Source organism: Coniophora puteana (assembly GCF_000271625.1).
Source record: "Coniophora puteana RWD-64-598 SS2 unplaced genomic scaffold CONPUscaffold_1, whole genome shotgun sequence".
Lineage (NCBI taxonomy): Eukaryota > Fungi > Basidiomycota > Agaricomycetes > Boletales > Coniophoraceae > Coniophora > Coniophora puteana.
Genome location: NW_006913053.1, coordinates 924843 through 949044, shown reverse-complemented (window position 1 = coordinate 949044; position 24202 = coordinate 924843). Strand labels below are relative to the sequence as shown.

General features: G+C 52.3%; 9 protein-coding genes across 9 annotated transcripts; 4 read left to right on the top strand and 5 right to left on the bottom strand.

Moving 5' to 3' along the window:
- The first annotated feature begins 416 nt into the window (after positions 1 to 416).
- CONPUDRAFT_161007 (uncharacterized protein) lies at positions 417 to 2365 on the top strand. Its single transcript, XM_007764903.1, has 14 exons — positions 417 to 441; positions 515 to 595; positions 660 to 669; positions 728 to 747; positions 800 to 932; positions 991 to 1050; positions 1099 to 1131; positions 1202 to 1333; positions 1401 to 1493; positions 1543 to 1581; positions 1630 to 1680; positions 1731 to 1757; positions 1809 to 1878; positions 1947 to 2365. Exons 2-14 carry the CDS (start codon positions 533 to 535, stop codon positions 2092 to 2094), a joined length of 879 nt encoding a protein of 292 aa, XP_007763093.1. The 5' UTR covers positions 417 to 441; positions 515 to 532; the 3' UTR covers positions 2095 to 2365.
- A 452-nt stretch (positions 2366 to 2817) lies between these two features.
- CONPUDRAFT_114315 (Zn-dependent exopeptidase) lies at positions 2818 to 4555 on the top strand. The gene is made up of 6 exons (XM_007764902.1): positions 2818 to 3202; positions 3249 to 3421; positions 3486 to 3887; positions 3949 to 4088; positions 4149 to 4296; positions 4350 to 4555. Exons 1-6 carry the CDS (start codon positions 2857 to 2859, stop codon positions 4413 to 4415), a joined length of 1275 nt encoding a protein of 424 aa, XP_007763092.1. The 5' UTR covers positions 2818 to 2856; the 3' UTR covers positions 4416 to 4555.
- A 585-nt stretch (positions 4556 to 5140) lies between these two features.
- CONPUDRAFT_28441 (uncharacterized protein) lies at positions 5141 to 7126 on the bottom strand (the record flags this gene model as incomplete). The annotated part of the gene is made up of 1 exon (XM_007764179.1): positions 5141 to 7126. A coding segment is annotated over one exon (1986 nt), but the record flags the coding sequence as incomplete, so codon positions are not given.
- Positions 7127 to 7144: 18 nt separating this feature from the next.
- On the bottom strand, positions 7145 to 7723 carry CONPUDRAFT_23729 (uncharacterized protein; the record flags this gene model as incomplete). The annotated part of the gene is made up of 1 exon (XM_007764172.1): positions 7145 to 7723. A coding segment is annotated over one exon (579 nt), but the record flags the coding sequence as incomplete, so codon positions are not given.
- Positions 7724 to 8800: 1077 nt separating this feature from the next.
- On the bottom strand, positions 8801 to 9811 carry CONPUDRAFT_46870 (DNase I-like protein; the record flags this gene model as incomplete). The annotated part of the gene is made up of 1 exon (XM_007764431.1): positions 8801 to 9811. A coding segment is annotated over one exon (1011 nt), but the record flags the coding sequence as incomplete, so codon positions are not given.
- Positions 9812 to 10682: 871 nt separating this feature from the next.
- CONPUDRAFT_148290 (uncharacterized protein) lies at positions 10683 to 12242 on the bottom strand (the record flags this gene model as incomplete). The annotated part of the gene is made up of 2 exons (XM_007764901.1): positions 10683 to 11990; positions 12048 to 12242. 2 exons carry the CDS (start codon positions 12240 to 12242, stop codon positions 10683 to 10685), a joined length of 1503 nt encoding a protein of 500 aa, XP_007763091.1.
- Positions 12243 to 13163: 921 nt separating this feature from the next.
- On the top strand, positions 13164 to 14473 carry CONPUDRAFT_68778 (uncharacterized protein; the record flags this gene model as incomplete). The annotated part of the gene is made up of 11 exons (XM_007764472.1): positions 13164 to 13226; positions 13293 to 13302; positions 13370 to 13389; positions 13448 to 13619; positions 13658 to 13687; positions 13725 to 13775; positions 13853 to 13957; positions 14018 to 14110; positions 14163 to 14201; positions 14273 to 14329; positions 14355 to 14473. The coding sequence occupies 11 exons, from the start codon at positions 13164 to 13166 to the stop codon at positions 14471 to 14473; spliced, it is 759 nt and encodes a 252-aa protein (XP_007762662.1).
- Positions 14474 to 15726: 1253 nt separating this feature from the next.
- Positions 15727 to 16299, top strand: CONPUDRAFT_148289 (uncharacterized protein; the record flags this gene model as incomplete). Its single annotated transcript, XM_007764900.1, has 5 exons — positions 15727 to 15789; positions 15852 to 15861; positions 15927 to 15946; positions 16012 to 16144; positions 16196 to 16299. 5 exons carry the CDS (start codon positions 15727 to 15729, stop codon positions 16297 to 16299), a joined length of 330 nt encoding a protein of 109 aa, XP_007763090.1.
- A 3549-nt stretch (positions 16300 to 19848) lies between these two features.
- On the bottom strand, positions 19849 to 21583 carry CONPUDRAFT_133710 (uncharacterized protein). Its single transcript, XM_007764899.1, has 6 exons — positions 21337 to 21583; positions 21100 to 21178; positions 20920 to 21008; positions 20662 to 20864; positions 20319 to 20600; positions 19849 to 20261 (listed from the first exon to the last, which is right to left on the bottom strand). Exons 1-6 carry the CDS (start codon positions 21502 to 21504, stop codon positions 20213 to 20215), a joined length of 870 nt encoding a protein of 289 aa, XP_007763089.1. The 5' UTR covers positions 21505 to 21583; the 3' UTR covers positions 19849 to 20212.
- Positions 21584 to 24202: the final 2619 nt, after the last annotated feature.

The following is a 24202-nucleotide window of genomic DNA, read 5'->3' as shown; positions in this document are numbered from 1 at the left end:
TAAATAATGAGGAACCAGTTATTGAAACCCATTCACCTTAATCTTTAAAATAAATTTCAAGTAATACTGCCGATATTATCAAGAATTGCTTGCAGTGATACTTTCACGTCCGCGGACGCGGTTCTTACTTTTCCCTCGCCGCTTCGCATGCAATGCTAACCCTAGTTGCAACGTTGAGTGACCGCATTCCGCTCCACATTGTCTTTATAGGAGGAAAGACCGCCCCCTTACCCTTTTTTGCATGCAGACGAGACCTTGCGCGCACAGAACGATGATGATCTGTCCGACGAAGACCGAGAACAGGTCTTTCAGCGCTTGTATACCCAACGGACGTTCCCGCCAGGCTAGGTTTAACCATGCCACATCGCGCCTCCCATCAAAAAACCCACGATGCGTTTGTTTACCCTGTTCCGATAATCATGTAGCGCTCGGCGGGACCAGGTACGGGACTAAATGCGGTCATTAATTATGGCTTAACCTTCAACGCTCGCCTTGTTTGCTCCCCCCCTCGCAGCCCCGCAAAGCTTCAGCTATGTCCGATGGGCTCACGCTTGACGACCTTGTCTCCATAAAGGAGCAATGGCTGCTTGGCTCGGTGAGTGATGATTTCCTGAGAGTGATGTTGATAAATCTAACAGAATGTTTTGATCAATTGTTAGTATCTCACAGGTATGTTGTCGGTGCACTGCCTTCAGTTGTGCATTCTAAAGGGACCTTATTCTTGGAGTTGCCGGCGCGACTGTAGTGGTGCGTCGTCAGAGTCATCAGAATGAACTCTCAGGCTTCTGACGATACGCAGGTTTATGACTGCCTTCGATCCCTTGACCTCGAGGTAGACTACATTTGGAAGTCCAATTGGTCAATCATCAAACTCCTCTATCTCTGGACGCGATACCAGACGTTTGTTGAGCTAGTGCTCACTATGGCATACAGTGAGTACTTGCATAGCGAGCCTGATAGATGGTCTTACGGGTCGTCGTTCTCGCACAGTTGAGTTTCAGGGCGGCCCAGAGCCACGCGAGTGCTATAGCCCAATACTAGCTGTGTTCTGTAGGTTACCCGTTGATTGTGAATCTCCCGGTGCTGACCCGATGGCAGATCTCAATGGGATTGGTGTGGGAGTATCCGAGCGTGAGTGCACAAAGCTCCTCCTCCTCGTGTTTTCATGTCCTAACGTAAGGCCATCCACAATCTTCAATAGTCGTCCTTATATTTCGAACATGGGCCATGTACAATCGAAGCCTCACAGTGGGAGCTTTTATGCTCGTCGTGTTCGCTGGTTGCTTTGCTGCAGCAATAGTGCTAACACATCACTTCCTTAATACAATGCAACGTGGGTCTTCATTTCACCTGACTTCCACTCACTTTAAGACACACGAAACATTACTTGTTCTAAACAGTGTTTGAGTTACCTGGATTCCAAGGGTGCTTGATGCTGACAACCGGCTCCATGCTCAAACTAAGCTGGAGCATGCTGCTATGCGCCGAGTCCAGTGAGTGTTCCGCTACTCCGGTGATGGATGCGCCCCTGATGCACCGCAGTCTGCCTATTCCTCGCCCTACGGAAATTATATTCAATTTGTGAGTACGCTTGAGACGCGCGTTTCTTCAATACTCATGCAAACACAGGGAGGCATGTTCGAAGTTTGTCTTCGCTCCTTCAAATGATCTTGATGGACGGTGAGCTAGCCTTCTGTGCTCTCTATTACTCACATCTGACAGCGACCTAGGGATCGCCTATTACGTCCTCCTGATTGGTCAGAAAGGTCCTTACAGTTCTCCCACTCCCACTAACAATGTCCTTCTAGCTATTGTGCTCCTTATCATATGCGCAGGACAATCTGACAACAACTTCGACTTAACCTTGCTCGTTAGTGTGTATGTGTTAACTACCTTCATGTCACCTTTGTTATGGGCTTGACTGACCAAACATCTCCATGATCTAGACCTGGCCCAATGGTACACTCCGTCGCCACCTCGCACCTCATCCTGCACATGCGACAGCTCTCGGCGTTGCAGACTGTGGTTGAACCTGAGATACCAGCAACTGGCGACCTTGTCTTGACGACCGTCAGACAAGAGGAGTTTGTTTGATCACACGACTGCCAACGGGTTTACCGTTGCGTTGCTCTCGATCCAGCCATTCATTGAGCACCTCGCGCCATGAAAGGTGCAGGTCGTTTAAGACCGCCTCCATCACGCCCAATAAGATGATATTATTTGTCTATGTAGTCACGTTTTAAATTTCTTGATATCAACATTGTCTACGACAAGACATGTGCCTACCATTACTGTATAGTTTTTGATCATTGCATTGATGGGTGCACTCCGAGTCTGGGAGTACGCTGCGGTATCGTTCGTAAAAATAAAAATATCGACGTTACAGAGACACACGAAAGTCCTCCAAACTTGATAGGTATTGCTCGAGTTTATTTCTCTTGAAGCTTAAAGGCTTATAATGTGGTGGTAAGAGGTGGTAAGGGTGTGGTAAGGCTTCGGTAAGGCTAAGCGTCATCGGGAGATGTTTAGCGTATAATTGCGGTGCTTCGAGCCTTGCTTCATCAATCATCGATTATCACCCTCTACATTGCCCAGCAGTCGGCACGACTCGTCGCCCTTATCGTTTTCGACATTTGATCCGTACTTGCATGAACATGAAAGGTTCTGGACAAATGTCAGCGGACCAATCCCTAGCGCAGTATCTCGTAGCAACACGGACCACATGCACCTCATGACGCAGGCACACACGCTCTGCTGCGCTCTCCGGCACGTACGGACATAAATACAAGTGGGTTATCTAAGTACTGTCCCTCGAGTCCCCGCTCACAGTGCAGTACCGCAAAGGCTCGACCAAGCATGAAGTTACCTGCGCTCTTCAAGTCCTTCATTCTCCTTGGCGTTCTCGCGTCGGCATCTGTCGCGTCTCTTTCCGCACAAAGTGCCTTCTCGTCGGATCCCGTAGCATACTACACGGAACTCCTCGCGGCGTACAACAATGATCCCGTCCAGGCAATGCAGGTTGCGGATCCAGCGTACGCTGCTATCCTTGACGAACCGCGGTTGATCGAGGTCTTTGGTGCGGAGCGGCAGTGGATGACCGAGGGGGACAAGCTGCAGCTGAAGCAGGCAGGGTTGGCGTTTATGGATGTGACGGATTTTGAGGACATTGAGGTCGACCGGTCGTTCGTCCGCGCGGAGAAATGTACGTCCCATTTGCCCGTTATCATCCCACCAACTCTCAACTTGAGCTCAAGCATGGCCGGAAATCCAAAGACAAGACCAAGTCAACAAGGTCATCTCGCTGCTCAGCGTGGACACAATGCGTGAGGACCTCGTAACGCTTACATCCTTCTACAACCGGTTCTATCGTTCGGACTACGGTGTCAAGAGCTCTCGCTGGATCTTCGACCAGGTCCTCCAGGTTTGTCGGATTCATATCGTCACGACTTCAGCCCGTATATCACTCCTCACACGCGCCTCCCCAGATTGTTGCCTCCGCCCCGCCCAGCACCCGGCTCTCCATCGAAACGTTTACTCACTCCTTCCCCCAATCGAGCATTATCGCTCGCTTTGAGCCCTCCGGTGGGCGCAGCTCGCCCTCGCCCAAACATCCGCGCGACGTCCTCCCGCGCATCATTCTTGGCGCGCACCAAGACTCGTCCAACTACAAGTTCCCGATGTTCCCGGCTCCGGGCGCGGATGACGACGGCTCGGGCACGGTCACGATTCTCGCCGCCTTCCGCGCGCTCGTCGAGGCCGGATTCACGCCCGCAGCTCCGGTCGAGTTCCACTGGTACGCAGCGGAGGAAGGAGGTTTGCTGGGTAGTCAGGAGGTTGTTAAGGAGTATGTTGCGCTGGAGAAGAAGGTTGGGGCGATGATCCAATTTGTAAGTTTACCACTTTTCTTTGACTCGCTTAGAAGGATGCTCATTGAACCTGTGATGCTAGGATATGACCGCCTATGTTGATCCCCGTTCGGAACCTGGGGTTACCCTCATGACGACCGACGTCCACCCGTCACTCACGAACTGGACTCTGTCTCTCGTGCCCGAGTATTGTTCGCTCTCACAGAAGGAAGGCAAGCTGTGGTCAGTTCTTTTCGCGCATATAGTCCACGCATCTTCTCGTACCAACTTATGTCTTGAAAGGCCAAACGCCGGTTCGGATCACATGTCATGGCACCGTGCAGGCTTCCCAGCCGTGTTCGCGGCCGAGGGCGACCCCGACAAGGACGAGTTCGATCCTTGGGTTCACACTGTGAATGACACGATGTACTTGGACGAGTTCTCCTTCGAGGTGAAACATCTTTGCCTTTTACCTTCGGTCTGTTTGCTTACTGCGTTGAATAGCACGCACTAGAATTTGCGAAACTTGCAGTCGGTTTTGCTGTCGAGCTGGGAGGATGGACGGACTAGCGAACTCATAACCGATACCATCCGACCCAACTTGTCCCTATTGCTGATGATTTATGGAATCATCTTTCCCTAATACTGACATCGAAGATGTTAGTCAAAGTTGACCACAATGGGCGCTCTAATACGCCTTATTCTATTGCGCACTCCTTTGGGTTGCGAGCGGCTGCCAATCAAGGTTTACTGCGGGTCATACATGGTCATGCCGTGTCCGACCGCCGGCTCTCGAAATGCATACAATATGTGACATGTTGGGCTATAACCTCCGTAGCCCATTCAAAGTTTGCAGGCAAGATGCTTGGGTTATCTAGGGTCATCCCTTACTGTGTTCGAAATGGAGTAACATTGAGCAGGGTCAGGTTAAGTGTCAGTGGTTCTACCGCTACTATAGGGACAAAGTTGGCGACATCTACGTTTTTTTTTTTTTTTTTTTTTTTTTTTTGGTTGGAACGTTTGCCAGAAAAGGCAGGCGGGCGACGGCCCGCCGCCACTATCCGGCTGTTGGGGGGTGCAGGCAAGCCTGCGCAGGACATAAAACATATACGAGAAACCATAACCATAACCATAAGGCCCACCCGAGGGAAATGCATTTACGCACGCCGCTACGCGCGGCAGTGTGGGGCTCACCTATGTCGCCCCGGAGGGCGACGGGAGGTAATACCCACTAAAACCCTCGTCTCGTAGGTCCAGTCAGCGGGGAGGCGATCCTCCTCCAGGAGCGTGCCGCTCCAAGTCCTCAGCACCAGCTTCTTGTCGAGCGCCTTCGTCCCGAAACGGGACTTGCAGGTGAGGAGCCTGTCCATCGTGAGGCGGTGGTTCAGCCGTTTAATCCACCTATTACGGACTTCGGCCGTATCGTGCGCCTGGGGTGGGTTCTGGGCCATTCTGTTCACCCGTTCGCATCTGAGTGACCAGATAAGGTGGGCCGATTCTCGCACCACTATCCTGAGGAGGCGCGAGGCCCCTGCCAGGTGGCGGCCTTTCGGCGTCTTGAGTTTAACTAGGCCGCATCCGAGGATGAGGCCATATGTCATCTCCGGCCAGATTATACCTCTCATCTCGCAGAGCGATCTTGCCAGCCCCCACACCGTACGGATTGGGGCCAGGCGTCCTGGGCACTCGAGTAGGATGTGCTCCATGGATTCGACCTCGCCTTCACACAGATTGCACCTGGCTCTGTCTTCGTAGCCAGGGATGGTGGACCAGTGGTCTCCGAGACGGAATCCATCATGGAGGCTTTTGAAGGTGAAGTTATTGTGGGTTGCAGGTGAGTCTTTGTCTCGCGTTGAGAGCCAAATGTCCTCAGTTGTTGGGGGACTTCCGTTGACCTCGGTTATCGCGTGACGGACACGGGCTACCTGAGTGTTGGTCCGGCGTCGCTGGCTCGGTCTGTGCTGATCCTGGATTATCTTGTAGAAGGTGCTTTGCTTCCCTGCTCTGAGGGGGATACCAAGCAGGGAGAACCCCCTCGGTGGGCAGGCGACCACTGGGGTATCATCGTAGAGGTCCTCTATGTCCTCTGCCAGGTCGAAGGTCAGCTCGACTAGGGAGCGGTGTTCTGCCTGCACCGCACGCTGTTCTTGGACCAGGGTGTAACCGGATCTCCCTCTGGCCACGGCAAGGATTGTCTTGAACATGGTGCGCTCCTCATCCATCATGGCTATCCAGCCTGTTTTCTCATGCCTATCCAGGTCTGTTGTTAGGGCCCTATGTACCGCCCTCGACTCAATCATTAGGAGGACGGCTTTCTCAGGTTCGACGCGTGTGAGTGCTACTGCCAGGGCACTAAGTTCACCGAGGAGCGGCGCGTGGAGGCTACTCGTGGATCTGTACTTGACCGCTTGACGATCAAGGTCCAGGAAGACGGCAGCCCCAGAGCGGATGTTGTCGCCGTCCCCTTCCAGTTTTTGGCGCCCGGCCGAGCAGATTATCACGGTCGCGGCTGGCTCTAGGCTTGTGTATACACGGTTTGTGGCTTCCGGTCCTGTGTGGGGTTCTGATTCGGCAAAAATTCTGACTTCGTTTCGGTATAGTTCAGCGCGGGAAGGGTCGGTGTCGGTGTCCAGCACCGCGATGGCGTTGCCTATGGAATTGATCACACGTTGGGGCGGCACCGGACGTCTGTGCGTCTCCACCAAGGGGCTCCATTTGGGGGGGATGTCCCTGAGGAGGGAGTCGGCGTGCTCACGGCATCTTGCGGGGTCTGAGCAGCCAAGTGCGTTCCTGTCATGGAGGCACGAGCTGCATAAGCACAGCCAGGAGTTGGAGTGGCCAGGGTCTGTACGTCCCAGCCAGTCAACAGTCTCCCCTACTCGTATTAGGCCGTGGCGTGTGCGCAGGCATTTCGCCGTAGGGGTATTATTTTTGTTGCGGCTGTCCTCGCCATCCGCCAGGTGGTACCACAAGGGGACGGCGCGCTTGGTGGCGAGGTTCAGCTGGATATCATCAACGGTGAGCTTGTATTTTCGTGCCACCTTTATCATTCTAGCTAAAAGTTTAGGCAGTTTACGAGTCGAGGGCGCCCACCTCTGGTAGAGGAAGTCGACTCTCGCCGATTCTGGGATTGGTGGGTTAACCTTCGGGAAGTGGTTCAGGATTCTCTTCGCAAAGTAGGTCCATGTTTCGGGTACGCCGCGGGGGGCGAGCAGACGTTGCAGCCACGTGAGTTCGATGGCGTCATTTCGGTGGGTAATACTTGCTACGTTCTTCCCTCCGAGGCGGTAAATGGCGCGTAGAGTCTCCGCGTTTATCGTGGACCTACCAGCATTGTCCCAGGTGAAGTCCTGGAAGATGCGGGAGAGCTCTGCCTCCACCCCTTTCGGCATACCTTGAGCCTGTGTGAGGTATTGCGTCTTTCCGCAACCGAACCACTGGAGAAGGATGCTGCGTCCTTCAATAGTGGGGTGGAGCCGTCCCCAATGGTTGAGTCGTTCCCTGATACTATCTATGATGGGCGACCACACTGCGCACTGGTCGATGTCGTTCCCGAGCCAGGCGCCCAGGATGCGGACAGCAGTGCCATCTGCTGCGATCCGCACATTCTCAGGGAGCGGTGTACTGCCTCTACGAAGGCAGCGGGTGCGTACCACTTCGGCACGGTGTTCTTTGGACCCTATAGGTATGACCTCCGTTTTGTGGATATTGAACTTAGCCCCAGATGCAGTGCACCAAACCTTCAGGAGCATTTGAAGTATGACAAAGTCATCCTCCTTTCGTAGGAAAACCGTCGTGTCATCCGCGAACATGGATACGATGACCCTCGAGTTCATCTCGGGAGTTCTGTAGCCCAGTAGGTCTGATTTTCGGAGAATGTTCGCGAGCGGCTCAATTGCTATATTGAAAAGGAGGCAGGACATCGCATCCCCCTGCCGGACCCCTCGAGTCACCCAGAACTTTTTACTAAAAACACCGTTTATTGCAACGCACGTCTCGGCGTGTGCGTACAGGGACTCCACCAGCTTAATGAAGTGTTCAGGGAACCCGTACGACTCCAGTGCCTTTCTGAGGTATTTGTGCGATATTTTGTCGTACGCCTTTTCTTGGTCGAGGGCTACGATCGCACCATCAATGTCCTCTATTTTTGCGAACTCGGTGACCATTGCAGTTAAGCGCGTTTGTGCAGAGATGCTCCGTCCGGGGACAAAGCCGGCCTGGTCAAGGTGAATGATGGATGGTGCCACCTTAGCGAGGCGGGTTGCCAGGATCTTTGTGAGTATTTTATAGTCAGTGTTGAGTAGAGTGATGGGTCGATAGTTTGCTATGTCAGAGCGGTCGTTTTTTTTGTACAGAGGGCATATCCACCCTTCCGAAAACCCGGTCGTGGGGTCAACACCGTGTATTTCGATGTCATTGAAGACCATTGTGAGTGTGCTGTAGATGCAGAACGGGGCTTTCTCGCGTTCCTGTTTGGTCATCGCTGCCCACTTCGCGGGCGGCGGTGATTTCTTGGCTAACATTTTCCATAGTTCGTAAGGCACACCGTCGATGCCTGATGATTTACCATTTGGTAGGGTTCTAATGGCTGCTTCAATTTCGGCCGTCTGGATAGGAGCTCCCATCGTTGATGTCTCGCCTGGTGAGAGGGCGATGTCTACCTGTCGCAGGACCTGTTCCATTGCCTCCAGCTGCCAGTCAGCGGGTGCAATGTCGGTGTGTTGGAGGCCATCATGGTGTTGTCTCGCAATTTCTGCCATCCGCTCTGTGTTCCACTCGAGGGCCGCAGGCGAGGACTCGGGGATCCGTAGCTCAGAGATTGTGTCTCTTGGCTTTCTACTCTGGCCGAGGCGTGCCCAGCGTTTACTACCCGGGTTCTCTTTTTCGAGTCTCATTCTTGCGTCCATGGCATCGCGGTCCTTCTGAAACCGGGTGCGCAGGGTGTCGTCCAGCTTATCTTGCAATACAGAGGTGGTCAGCCTCTTCTCCTCCTCGTCCAATGTGCCATCATTCATGGTCGCATTAATTTTGTCCTTTAGTATGCGTGCCTTTCGTTCCAGGGCAGGCACACGTTGTTTGGCTTCGGTACGCACAAGGGCTATGACCTTGTCTTTAAAGCGCTTGAAAGCACGCTGTGGGTTATCCTCTGTCGATCGTCCCGATTCTGCTAAGGCTTCTAAGTCCCCTTGGAGAGCCTTCCCCAGCACGTCTATCATTGCCTGGAGTCGTTTGTCGTCTATCAGGAACACAGGCATTGACCAGCGGCCTCGTCCGATGTACGGTAGGTCCTTGGCCGATATTCTCGCCGTAACAAGCTTGTGGTCCGTGTGCACCCCAGATGAGTTTATATCCCAGTCTCTTGCAAAGGGGAGTAGGGATGAGTGTATGTAGATGCGGTCTATGCGGGATTTTCTTCCGCCCTGGCGGTGCGTTTGGAAGAAGGTGTATGCGTTCTGGTCGGGGTATGTTTCCCGCCATCCGTCTTTGAGGTTGAGTGCTGCCCGGAGCTCGCGTAGCGCAATCACGGACCCGATCCTGTCGTTGTGAGGCGGCAGTCTGTCTGGCGCGTCCTCTACAAGGTTGAAATCCCCTAGAAGAATATCTGGCTTATGTAGGTTGTTTCCCTGTGCAGCTAGCTTGTTTCGCAATAGCATCCAGAATTCCTCGTTGTCCGGGCCGCCGGCACTTGGTGCATATACGGCCACTACACACAGTTTTCGGTTGCCGTGCCAGGAGAGGGTGGCATGGATGGCTCTGCCCGGAATCAGGGTTGTGTACTTTACCGTGGACGTGTCGAGCACAGTCTTGTTGAAGGCAATCGCTATGCCTCCGTTGTTTTCGTCTTCGGGGTTTGATGAGTTGACGATGTCAAGGGTGTTGTGGTATCGTTCATTCAGAGATAGGCATTCATCGTCACTCAGGCGAGTTTCCTGGATGGACAATATCCCTATACGTTGCTCTCGCATGATCCTATTTATGTCCCGCCATTTGTCGTGGCCTCCATGGTATCGGCCTCGTATATTAAGCGACCCCACTGTAGTATCTACCCGTGCCATAGGGGTCTCGCTATTGTGGCTGTTGGGACGCCGGGTTCTTGGGCGACGTGCACGCGTGTGGGAGCTCGGTTGCTCTCGGGCACCATCGGTGGGTGCGGGCGCGGAATGCGGTGCTCCGGCGGTGCGGGGCTCACTCACGGCGTGTGGGCGTTCACGGTGTGTGGGGGGCGGTGGTGGTCGCGGGGACAATGCCCAAGAGGAAGGTGTGGAACTACGTACCTGGGGGGCGGCGGGGTTACCAGCGTGCTGGCCCGGCGCGTTGTGCGTATCATGGGACTCATCCCGGGCACGCATTGCGAGATCTGTAAAAAAATCGTCAGTAAACTCAAAGGGGTGGTGTTCTGCAGGGGTTAAGTTCGCAGCCAGTAATCCTGGACTGCTGTCTCTGGCCAGGGCGACAGCAGCCGATCCCGTGTCCTCACACGGGCGGGAGGGACTGCCGGTTGGACACGGCCTAGGTTCGCGTGAGGGCAAACAAAGGCGGCGTCTCGTCGGCTTTGGTCTCTCGACCGCGGCTCGTCCAACATGAATATGTTACCGCTGTTCCGCTGCGTAAGCAGCGGCGTCGTTACGTCTGGGGCTTTCCTGTCCGCTTCCGCCAAGGCTCTGGGTTTCACGTCAGTATATTTGGGCCCCCGGTGACGAGGGATTTCACACCACTAATGTCATGCCGACACTAGCCGTCGTTTCCTCACAAAAGACCGGTGCTACAGGTAGGGGAATATATTGCATTGAGAGGGGGGGAGTACTCGACGTTGCGATGATGATTTTAGGAATAAGACTAGTTGCCGCGGCCCCTGCCGCGCCCACGCCCAGCCCCGCGACCGCGGCTCGCGCCGCGGCCCCTACCGTTGTTGATGCCAGTTGCTGCGAAGATGGTGTTGTTCTGGTTGTTGGGGACAGGGCCCTGCCATCCCGGGATCTGCGGGAAGCGGCAGAGGGCGTAGGGATGGTTGGACCCCTTGCAGCCAACACAGCTGAGTTGTCGGCTGCCGTTCCTGAAGGTCGCAACTCCGTGGTCGACGTGCGAGAAGGAGAGCCCGCGGATCATGCACACCCACTGGTTGTAGTGGGCTGGGGTCAGGGAGGGGGGGTCTTCACAGTATACGTGCCAGACTGCCTCGGAGCGTCCACCGGATACGAGGAGGTCACATCCTTCGACGCGAATGGAGTGTATGGCCTGGCTGTACGCGAAGGGGCTCCCGCTAAGGCTATGCTGCGTGACGAAGGACGCGAGCGCGTGGTTGAGGTCGAGCGCGTGTTTGATGATTTCACAGGCGAGGTCGCAATCGGCCCGTCCGCTCGTGAGTGAGAAGTCGCCAACGGTGCCGACGTACTTCATGGGCTCGGGGGTCCACGGGACGAGGAGGAGGGTGATGTCGTGAGTGTTGATACACTCCTGCTGCACTAGGGCCTGGCCGTGCTGGGGGGAGGCCGTCGTGACAAGGAAATGCCACGGGTGGGGGTAGTTGCCCATCGGGGGTCGGTCAGGATCAGGGATCGGCTGGCTAACCGTGATCTCGGAGGCTTGGGCATCCAGGAACCGCATGAGGGTGTCCTTGATGCGGGCGACGGTGTGTTGCGCGTTTACCGCATGGGCGGCGAGGAACACGCGGACAAAGAGTTTGAACCACGTCTTCTGAGCCCACAGCTCGAAGAGGTCAGCCTTGACCCCGAACCTAGGTGGGTAGGCAAGCTCGACGCGGGGCCACCCTCCGGCAGGGGGAGCCAGGTGAATGAGTCCTCCAGGAGATGTTACGGTCGCGGGAGCTACAGGGGCAGAGGGGGGTTGGAGAGGCGGCCCGGTGGTCTGCGGGGGCATGGCAGTGGAGGCAGCCTGGGTGGGCTGGTGGGACATGACGGGTAGGGGGGATGGGCTGCCAGGTGGTGCAGGGGGGGAACCGGGGGGTAGCGGCGGAGCAGAGAGAGAGTACGTCGTAGGTGGGGTCGGCAGGCTCGCGGACAGGGGCAAGGCGGGCACAGCTCGGGGTGTTGCAAGAGGGGTTGCTTGTGGGACGGTTGATGTCGCGGGGTCAGGCAGGGCGGGGCTGCGCGCTGCGGGGGTGGGGGTGTCCTCCGTCTCGGACGCCTGAGGGGAAGGGTTCGTCAGGGGTGGGGGCGCCTCCTCCTATGGTGTGTAGCGTACCGGTTGGGACTCGGGCCCGTAACTCTGAGACCTGGACTTCTTTTGGGGGCCCTTCGGGGTGGCCGATGGGGAAGCGGTGGTGCCCGGCTTTTCGGGGGAGCGGCGTTGGTCTCGGGCTCGTTTAGAGGAGCGTGGGGCAGAAGGGGGGCGAGGCGTGCTGGATGCGAAGAATTCCTCGTCTGAGAGGGACGACATCTTGAGGTATCGTGCGTAGGGTGATTTCTTTATAGCAGCGGGGAGAGGGTAGTTTTGGGGCTTACTTCGGCAGGCCCGGACCTGGCTTTCCTCACTACATGTGGTGTCTAGTCACCCTCGTGGTTCATGATTGGGTGGGCAATGTCGTACAATGTGGTATGGCACAGGAGTGACATGTCTGGCATCGGTTGGACTTCAGGTTTTAGGTGTCGTGGACTGCCGGGGTGCGGCTTGGCCATCCAGCAGTGTGGTGGAGACAACAGGGCTCGGGGATGACAGCGATATCGATGGGAGAGTGGCCTATCGCGTCGGATCCTTGTAATGAGGGTGGGCAGGAGCGTTGCGGGCATGATCCGGTTGGATATGAGGGCTCAGATTTTGAAGGTGGTAGACAGTGATGGCGGTGAGGGGAGGAGGGCGACGACGTGGCATGGGTCGGAGCTCGGGGCCGTATCCGGCCAGGGCACAGGGCGTCGCCCGTTTCACTCGAAAATTTTTCACTAGGGGGAGGAGAGCGATTGTCCCAAGGCTACTCGTCCGGTGTTGGCGCCGTCCTTTCACGGGCCACGGGGTAGATGGGGAACGTCCACCGTAGTTATAGGTTCGGTCATGGTGTCGTACAATAGTTAGGTGGCTAGAGTGTGTACATTCGGCGGCGGTGGTGTGGACCCGCTCACTACGCCCTACGTCGAGCACTACCATGGTCTATATAGGCTGAGGGCTCCTGGACGCGGTGGTGTGCCGCGATCTCAGTGGACCATCCGCCTCGCCTGTGGGGGGGCGAGGGCGGCAGACTCCTCTTAGAGGGAGGAGTCCTTCTCGTACGTGGTGGTACGAGTCCAAGAAGCCCAAGTTGGCGACATCACGGATCTTCATAAAGGCTCTCAGCAGCACGAGCTTTGCTGTCTTTCTTTCCCATCCATGTCGGGTGGCATGGCCAATGATAGGCTAGCACTGGCCTTGGAGCAGCAGTTTATCAGCCGAGTACGTGTACACATCACTTCTATGAGTTGTTTCCTCGGATTGTTTAGCTAACCCCACGATATTAAGTTGACGACCGGTACGCCTTTCATGGACGATATCATTTCTCCGAGACCTAACGGAATGCTTTGCTGACTACTGTATAGCTGCTGGAGCGACTCTCTTGGTGAGCAATGAAGCCCTTACTTCAAGTAGTGGCTCATGGACGTGATGGTTCTATGTAGGTCTATGACGTCATGACGTCTCTTGATCAAGAGGTTAAGTATATCTGGCAATCGCAGTGGTCGTCTGTTAAGATCTTATACCTGTGGATGAGATACGAAACTTGCGTGATGGCAGGCTTGGAAATGTGGTGTTGTAAGGATTTATCTGGCAATGTTTCGCGTGAAGCTCATCGTTATTAGTGATGTTTCAGCCTGAGACTAACACCATAGAGTGTCACCGGCCTCTAGGCGCTACAGTTTGTGAGTGCGCTAATGAATGCATGAATGCGATTGTTAGGGTCTAACAACATCGCAGACCTCAACGCCAGTGCCATAGCAACTGCAGAGTGTCCGTAGTCTCTTCGCTCTCACCATCTTCTAGTGCTGACTCGAGTCCAGTGATTCTCTTGATTCGCATATGGTCAGTTTGGGGCGGACGACGGTTAATAGGGGCTTTGTTGGCGCTCGAGTATATGTCCCTAGCTCCGATGGCTCTCTACTATTCAAACAGGTTCTTCAAAGAAGGTACAAGTGAGCCTTATACCTACCATCTGAATACCTCGGACAGAGCCACTGACGTGTTGGCGACAGGTTTCCATAAGGAAGGCATCGATGGTTGTCTTGGGACAACTCAAGCTCGTTATCTGAAGCTGGCTTGGGCCGTTGTCTTGCTCGAAGAATCGAGTAAGCCAAGCTTGTCAGCCGTACAAAATCTCTGTGCTTACCATGCTGACAGCCTTTCTACTTATGCTTCTCTTGAAAACATACAAGTCCTGTAAGCTGCATGCCACCCATGGACTGAGGACTAGAGCTAAAAGTCTAACCTTAACCTACTATCCTTGTTAGATAGGGGCCCCGAGATCTTGGGTCTATCTCGGCTGTTCCGAGCTATCCTCACAGATGGTATCCATTCTTCATTCCTTCGCAGGCAACAAAGTCTCACAGTTGCTAGGCATCCTGTATTTCGTCCTCATAGTTGGTCCGTATCTTGAACGAGCCACTCTAGAAGCGCAGGCTAACAGAGTTCAAACGCAGCTATCATCCTGACCATAATAGCACCGGGGCAAACGGTGAGTTACCTAAGTTAATGCAACAGCGGTCGGCTGAAACATCCGTTTCAATCTACGCAGGACCCATACTTTGACTGGACCTTCCTGCTGAGCGTGCCCGGAGGCATGCTACACTGCACTCTAGTCGCACACCTGATCTTGCATCTGAGGCAAGTAGCGGACTCGGAATTAAGGTTAGATTTGAATGAGATACTTTCCTTGCCATTGGAAAGGGACGGTCTTTCTATAATATAGCTAACAGTTTGCGATGCATGCGCCTTATGTGACAAGTTGGCCATTAGCGCTGGTCCGAACGTTGAGATATGTGTACTATTTATGGACGACGTGGAGTTGACAGAACCCATGACGTTGGAGACCCATATAGTCTCAACGACGACTACCCGTGACGTACTTCCTTTCTTCACGACTTAGTACTAATTCTGACGAGGTTACACAAGCTCCAACATTCTTCGGATCTTGATGAATGCTCATCCTCGCGGGTAGCAGAAGGCGCGCTGAGGCTAATTCTGTCGCACACGTTTAGAAGCTCGTACACAGCACATATGTTAGTCACGGGCGTCAACTCCCAAGTTCAAGGCTACTGTCATTGGATCGGCATTGGGCTACCCGAGCGAGCCAATGCCACCACAATTGGTACCCCCCCGCGCGCGCCCTCACAAGAAAGAAGCATTTCGACGAACCCGATGTTAACACACGTAGTAATGCAACCCGGAGCCAGCGCTTGACGGTCGGAAGACCGCGACAAGCTTCGTCTGACTGATGGAAGTGAGCGCTTCATCCCATACTATCTCTGATCGATCGATCATGCTGCGGTATTCTATTTCACACTCATATGAGCGCTTTGTGGGATGACAACGTTTCTCGGGAAGTGACCTCCGTTTCTGTACCCATTCCCTTGAAATGTATCCTCGGAACGAAGTCATGACTTACGACGTGACAAAGACCGGATAAAGCACCATACGGAAACAACACCTCGACTACCGCACGTGTCAAGTAAACACGGCTTCGAAGCGCCTCCGAGAGAGCACGGAGGAATCCTAACCGTGCATCCTATTAATGGCATAATGCTATTCCTGAACCTTAAGAACCATTCGTACGGCAACTGGTTACGTTCCACGCCCTAGAAGACCCCGTACATGTGGAGAAGCGCAGACTGAAGCGGATATATACATAGCTCTTTTTACATTCGTCGGTCATGACCCCACCCTTATTTCCTATCAGGTCAATATCATGTCTCTCCACTTGTCCTACGAAACCCTGGTCATTGCTGTCCGCCAAAAGCAGCTCTACCAGGTGCGTGCTCTCTGAGTAAGGGACAAGACCTTGTCTCATAGCTCACATCAATATGGCGCCAGTACTTAGCTGGTAGGTCGATTGTCTATACGCGCTTATTTGACCCGCTGACCGTTCTCCAATTTACTTTTGAAAAGCTTCTACGGCGAGCGTGCTAGTAAGCGATCACTGTTCAATGTGTGTGGCTCAGCGGCTCATAACATCATGACTTATTTGTCGTAGGTCTTTGATACCTTGTCCTCCCTTGACGAGGAGATCAAATATGTATGGAAGTCACGATGGCATCCAGTCAAGGTGTTATACCTCTGGACACGATATCAAAACCTTGCAATTGCCGCTATGGAGTTGTGGTTTCGTGAGTGGGATACAGGATTGCTTTGGCAACGAGCTGATACACTATTTGCAGTCGCTTTTCCAGGTGGACCGTCGGGTCCTGCCTGTTACAAGCCAATGTCTGCCACGATATGTACGTCCTTCTTTTATAGCATGTACGCCTATCTGACAAACTAATATTTTACACAAAAAGGGCTTAGCCTGCTCAGTATCTGTCTTTCCGAAAGTAAGATAACTCTTTGCCCGAAGCTCAGTAAGGTTGATTTCTTTCAGTCATCTTGTTCATACGAACATGGGCAGTCTGGGAACGTAAACTCGCTGTTGCGGCGTTTCTGGCGCTTCAGGGCCAGTGCTGCATTGTATCTGCGGTTTATACAATATTGCAGTTCATGAGATCAACAGACAGTGAATACATTTTTCTTTTTCTCGAGTAAACTTCTCTCAATCGTTAACCTGGGTTAGTTTGGGAGGTTGAGGGTATGACTGGTTGCCTAGGAGAAACTCGAGGAAACTTGCTCAAATCAAGCTGGGGAATGTTGCTTGCTTCTGAGTCAAGTAAGCTCATAACAGCCTTCTCTCAATAATGGTTACTAATGTCGCACTGTGATCAGGCTGCCTCGGTCTCCTTCTGCTGAAATCGTACAAAAGCTGTAATTGTCTCTTTGCTCACAACTATCCATCAACGTCAAGGACTAACCATCATTCTTACTTTAGATAGACATATTTACAGCTTCTCAAAACTGTTTCGCGCAGTTCTTACTGACGGTACATACGCCATCGCTCATGTTTCTGAATAGTAGTGTTAAATGTGGTGATTTCACAGGTATCGTCTACTTCATTCTCATGGTCTGTCAGTCACAACGATCTACCAAAGACAAGTGATGGCGAACTCATTTTCTACTCAGGTTTAGTCATGGCCATTCTCATACCGACTCAGACAGTAAGTGAAGCAATACTCCATAAGATCCACAACTGATGCATGTGACTACAGAGACCCGAGCTTGACTTGACACTCATGTTAAGCATACCCGGCAGCATGCTCCACTCAATATTCGTTGCACATTTGGTCTTGCATCTCAGAAAAATAGCAGATCCAGAAAGGAGCGAAGCCGACGTAACCATCACGCGATCCCTGTGTTTTGGCAGCTACTGACCTAAAATGCCTGAAGTTATGATATACAAGAGACAGCTGGCTGCGTCGTGTTCATTATAGCTGAACCTCATCCTTGACTGAGCTAGGAATTTGCTCGCGATGGTTATGTCGATGGATGAGAACGGTCTGAATCTACAATACTGCTTCTTGACACTACAAGCCTGTGTGTGTAGATTCCTCACTACGTGTCAACCCATAACGGCTCTCAGAGAGCTATTGATTAAAGTGCGCGTACCTCGAGCTCCAAAGGGCGCTGGGTGTCACTCAGCAGGCGCTGACTCGGAGTCCTGGGAGGTCCGGCGAATGCATTGGGTTTGGTTGTGGGGTAAGCCAACCAGGGATGTGGGAATACACGAGGGCGCATGCCATCGACCGCCTGCGACGCCACTTTGTTCATTGTTTCGGGGCAATCACCGACGCTGAACGTACGAGTCGCCGAGTAACATTCGGGTTTCGACGAATGTTGCCATTCGCGGTTATATGAACATATATATTCAAAGAGGAACCCCATTTGTCAAACAGAACCGGAAGCGGGACCGGCATTGCCTCGACTTCGAAATATAGCCACTCGAGGCTGCTCGGAACTGATAACTCGGTGGTATCATCAACCGCCCCATCCTTTCCGAGTCGGAGGCATCTGATTGGATCGGAGTTGTTTGGAGCAAGAAGGCGATACTGTCGTACTTTGTTTCTCCAGCGCATTTACGGTGGAGAAGGTCTTCGAAACACCACTTGACGCCGCTCTTAAGCTGCGAACATAGCCGTGCTTTACGGCACGAAGAATTGCCAACATGGACCACCAGTACTCTACATAACGAAGGTGTGAGATTGTCCATCGCCATTATGCGCCTGCTACCCTCGATAGGAATACGAGAACGTTCCCGGCCAATCGACAATGCTTCGCGGGAAGCACCACATTGATGCAGTAGTTCCAATGAGAACGTTACCAATCTATAAGATTAAGGTTCAGACATTCATAGATTACGGACGCCGCCTTCATGGACCGAAACCTTCGGCTTCGGCAGACGTCGGTCCTGAAAATTGTAGCCACATCTCAACTCGGCACATTGTTATCGGTATGTTGGCTATGGCCGATGTACAGAGGAATCATGTCTGCAGTTACGTTGCCAGTACACCATGCCCTGTACACGCGGAAGAAGTGCTCGGAATAAGCGCGGGGAACTATATAACAGAACTTGCTCACGCACCGTTTGCGATAATCTTCTACCTCTCAGCTGGCCTTCATGTCTGCCTCGCTGTCTTACGAAGACCTTGTCGCTATCATGTACCAAAAACAACTTTGTCAGGTGCGTACTGCAGTGATCGAGACAACTAAACTTTATCTCATTGTTGTACCCACTCTAGTACCTATCGTGTAAGTTTGGAAGCTCTATGAAATTGCACAGTGTTACTCACGACCAACTTTCTCTGCGATTTTGAAGCCGCGACTGCAACAGTGCTCGTGAGTAGTCCTTTTGCCTCCTTCGTCCTCTCCATGTATATCTCACTGGCCGCTGAACCTTTCCCTCGTAGATCTTCGATACATTGATTTCCCTCGATCAAGAAGTCTTATACATGTGGCACTCGCGTTGGTCTCTCATAAAGATTCTATACCTCTGGACAAGGTACCAGAACTTCGTCATCGCTGCGTTAGAATTATGGTTTCGTGAGTGCAGCTATTAAATGGCCTCCAGAGCGGGAATGATGATTTGTTCGCTTCTGTAGTTGTATTTCCAGGCGGGCCGACGGCGTCTGCTTGCTACAGGCCGGTGATATCGACAATATGTAGGTCAAGACGGCATATGATGGGTTTCGTGTCATGGGCTGAATGAGGTGTTCAGGGATTGTCTTTTTTGGGATCTGCTTGTCTGAGAGTAAGCAGTTACCTCCCGTAAACAATGTCCTCGAATGCTGAGGTCCGTAGTCCTCTTATTCATACGAACCTGGGCTGTCTGGGGGAGGCAACGAGCCATAGCTGCCTTGCTGTTTATCCAAGGCCTCATCTGTGTCGTCACAGCGATATATACGACACTGCAGTTCGCGAAATCCACTGAGAGTGAGTACTTGCTCATTTAGAGACCATGAAGTGCGCTGTCTAAGGAATCCTGGAGTCGTGGAGATTGAGGGCATCGCTGGTTGCATCGGAATTACTCGAGGAGACTTACTCAAATCAAGTTGGGGTTTGCTTCTTGCATCTGAGTCAAGTGTGTATATTCGCGTTTCTACATACCATGAATGCTAACCTAGGCTCCGGTCATCAGTTTGTCTTATCCTGCTGCTGCTGAAGTCATACACGAGTTGTCAGTGGTTTTCACTGTAATATCCACCATTCAAACTGAAGAGCTCATCGTTGTTCCGTCTCAGATTGGGGAATTTTGACCTTCTCAAGAGTGTTTCGTGCAATACTCACCGATGGTGTGTATCACGAAGCTATCATTAGTAGGGCCGGACTGACTATCGCTTTTGAAGGCATTTTCTACTGGATCCTTATCGTTGGTGAGTTAACGGATAAACTAATATATAGTAGAATACTCACCTGGTCTTACCTGGATGCCAGTCCTAGTCCTAACAATGCTCATACCAACGCAGACGGTAAGCCAGACAAGACCCCATGCGTACCGAGGGCTAATCCGATCCACTCCAGAGACCTGAGTTAGACCTCACCTTGATGATTAGCATACCTGGAAGCATGCTGCACTCCACCTTCGTCGCTCATTTGATTTTGCACCTGAAAAAGGTCGCAGATCCAGGAATGAACGAAATGGACGCAACGTTTTCAGTGTCTCTTCCATTGGTTAATCAGGACTTGTAAAAGTGACGGAGTCATCAGGAGACGACAAAAAGTGCAAGCATGTTGCACATTCTACTATAGTTACAACGGAAGCCCGCTGGGCGATATAATGAATCATCACCATGAGCTTGACAATGTGACGACGTTCAGAACCTGTTTCGCTTGGTCATACGAGTCCTCATCGCATCACCAGCTCTTGCAGTGGTCACATCAGCGAGCTGTAGGAGCAAGTCATCAACGAAAAGCACGTACTTTTTCCTCATTCTGGGTCCTGCCATGTCGTCATCAACGTCCATCGAGTCATCGGGCCGTGCCATGCCTCCGATTCTCCGTCCTCCCCGTTCACCCATGATGTTACCAAGTCCCATGCGGTCGCGATCCCGTTCATTACGGGAACGTTCGAGTGCTTCTTTAAGCGCGGACGCATACGCCTCCTCATGTGCTCCCTTCTCCTCGGCGGCCCTGGCGCTCTCAGCCGTGAGAGAAGCAAGCTTGTCGTCCAAAGCTGAGAGAACGGACGCTGTCGTTTGTGACCTATGAGAGTAGATGTAAGGGACAGCCTGTGGCACGCTGGGACGCACACGCAAACACGTACCAGCTCTTCAGATCGTCCAGCAGCCGCTGAACGTCGCTAGGCGGAACATCCCGGCCGATGGTGTACTCAACTTCGAGCTGTGACTGCTTTTGGTCGAGACGGCCACGGAGAACGTCGAGGTAGTTGGCGTCTATGATGAGATCCTCTAGTTCACGAACAGAACCAATATCAAGAGCAGCCAGGAGGGTAGAGTAAGAGAGGATCTGTAGGCACAGTGAGCGGAGATGTCACGGAGACGAAACGACAAGCATGACTCACGCGCTGTCGCGTAGAGAGAGAGACGATGGAGAGATAGCGAAGTTTCGTGAGCTGCGCGGGGTTTAGTGGAGGAAAGGCCTCCTTGTTTTCTGCATGTAGGTAGGCCAAAAAGCGAGCAGTGAAACAGAAAGCGAATCAGTAGGAGCACGCATGCGAGGGACGGAAGGGTGAGACACATACGTGCGTAGTCGGCGTAGGTCTTGTAGGCGAACAGTTCGAGGAGAGCGAAGTGAGGTGCGTGCTGGGGAGTGTTAGAGAGCTATTGATACATAAAGACGATGGTAGAGGCATGAGCATGGACAGTGCATTGAGGGCAGCGGGGAAAGGGTTCGCAGCACGACCCATGCAAGGACGCGTAGGCATCACATGAGCACGCAGTGAGCGTAACATCAAACTGAGCCTGGATAGAGGGCGTACATCCTGTATCGATGGTGTATCCAGCAGCTCCGAGAACACGAACACGCCGGGAGCCGACGTAGCGTTCTCGATGAGCTTGGCTGCACCAGCACCCCTCGCCGACTTGGCCATCAACAGGAAAGGCTCCAACTTCGCTGCTTGAGCGGCGCTCAACTCGACCGAGTTCATATCGTATCTTCAGACAGTGCAGAAAGTGGATTCAGATGAGAAGGATCGCGATCTCTGTCTCTGCCAAAGAGCGAGTGCGGTGGGTACGCGTAGGATTACGAGCTATTACGAGGGGGTGCTGGCCCAAGAATGGTAAGTCAGCTTGGTGTTGTTTGGATCTAAGGCCCTCAGCAAACAAAGCCAAACTCACTCCGCTGGTATGATAAATCGCACACCGGTGAGTCAGGAGTCTTCTGCTTTTCTCAACTAGAACGTACATTAACTCATAGTCCCCATTATGCGTAAACTCGAGGGTTTACAACGGCCGCGATATACGGATGCCCCGGCACGGATTGACGCTGGTCTTTTGGGAGCGTCTCGTCATGTACTGTATAGGCGTGAGTCTCAGCACTTGTTGTCTTTCGATTCGCAGGTGACGCAGTTGACTGGAGTATGTTTACATTCTGTCACCTAGTGTGCCGGGTCAAAAATACAAGGCAAAGACACAAGGTACAAAAGACGATTAATCTCCGTTTCCCGTTAGCACGTGTTTGGTGCACTTCAAGTTGAATTGCACAGGCTGCAAACTATGTGATAGTATGCTCTACGTAGTTCACTCTGACTCTACACTGGCGATTGGGTCGTCCAACCCCTCAAACTCGTGCTCGCTGTCAAACCACAGCGTTCGATGCATACGAGTGGATAGGATGGTACGCATGTAAACCTGCAGACTGTGATTTATGCCTGAATGACATCTTGTTGGAGGAGGACTTCGACGTCTGCGAGGTCGCGGAATCACGACATCACCCGGCGCTAAGAAGCTGGAGAGTCGGTGCTTTGGTAAGTGCAGGTTTGAAGTGGCACTCAGCATGGAATGGGGTGAGTACTCGCTAGTCTTGGTATCTCTTGTTGTAGAGTCACTGCCAGTGTACGTTGCAAGATTGTTCTTGAAAATCTCATAATCATATCATGTACGTCATACAGTACCACAATATTGGATGCACTAAGTGTACACACATTAGGACAGCATCCCGGATTGTGAATTAGTTCATAGTGAATGACATTGCGGTGACATCTTGATACATCAGGAATAGTCAGCCCCGGGAGCTTGTGCTATGCATTAAGCCACCTTCAAGTCAACTCTGTTGAATTATTATCACGATGAACGCCCAATTGTAAGCCCACTCTCCTAGTTGTGCAATTATTGTGTTGAGGTAATGATAAAGGACAGACCATACAGCATGTCGGAAAAGCGGATTTACATCACGACGCATTGGAACTTCGCGTTTTGATGGCAACCACGTTTTGGATGCATCGGAAACGACGAGAAGCCAATCACGTTAGTACTCGCGTCGCTATTGCCGCATTTCCACTGGCATCTTCACACCGTCTTGACGTCATCTTAACGGCATTTTGGCGATTTGGACCCCCTGTTTAGTTGCGGTGAGACGCTGAATGCCACGGTCCCCCGTCAAGCTTCAAGATGCTTCTCTTGGGTTTTCCGACAATTCTCTTTACACGGGGGACCCTCATGAAGAGCAACGGCGCGAAAATTGCCCTTCGGGTGCTTGTTTGCCGCGGTGCACACCTATCGTTCGGAACCTTCTTCAGTAGATCAGATGAGTTACCATCAAAGCTGAATTGATGCTGATGCATCCTTGCGCAGCCATATCGTTAGTCCAAATCTCTCGAAGAGAAAACCGTCGCTACCTTCAGTGAAAGTTGTCTGTAAAGGTAAGGGATTGCCTATCGAGCCTCACCTCCATCACTCCATCATTTCTTAAACCCTAGACATTAATGGAAATTACCCAAACCTCGCTCTGACATATCCTTCATGAGTATCTATCTGATCGATTCCTATGGAAAGCAAACTGAAGCGGTTAGCAGCCTACTTCAAATTACTGACGTTGTGAGCGGTGTAGCTAACATCTTCTGTAGTATGCCAATCGTGAGCTCTCAAGTTGCTAAAGGGGTATGTCTCTTACCACGATCACCACATGATAGTGGCTGGTCTAGCAATTCTAGTGCGTACACACACATCTTCCAGATGGATGCGATGACGTCCGAGTACGAGTCTTGTCTGATGCATTTTTTCTTTCTTGCAAGGCGTTTGATTATTGCATCACAATGGAAGATGAGGTAAAATCTATGGGCTAGGACACTACGTACAATCACCTCACCATTTCTTAGGTAACTTGGGTTTGGGGAAGTAAATGGGACATTGGGCGTGCTGTTTTTACCGTGGCGCGGTATCTTCCATTCCCGGGATTGGCCCTGACCGTCAGTGGTGAGCTTCAATTGCTGGGTGAAATCAGATGATGTGTCGTACTCACTAACCCATTCAGCTGCAATCAAAGCAGCGGCCCTCGAATCGGTGGGTATCTTAACTTGCTGTGTACAGTACTCTGACCAATCATGGTTGTTGAAGTCTACTCCATTCAGCCATGTATCAAGTTGTAAGGTGTCCGCACACAGAGAGCATAGCTTATAAAGTGCCATTGCCTTGACCAATAGGGTTGCATATACTCAGCATCATATCAGCGGAAGGTGCATTAAATTCTTGTTAACGGTATAATTCTTAAGCTGAGATCATCCCAAATGCTAGGGCTGTTGGTCTTACGCACATGGGTTTTCTGGAACTGCCACAAGCCTTTGCTCGTCCTGCTGATTGTGATGGCGATTGTAAGCTCTCTTTTCCTGAATCTAATCCCCGGTGCGT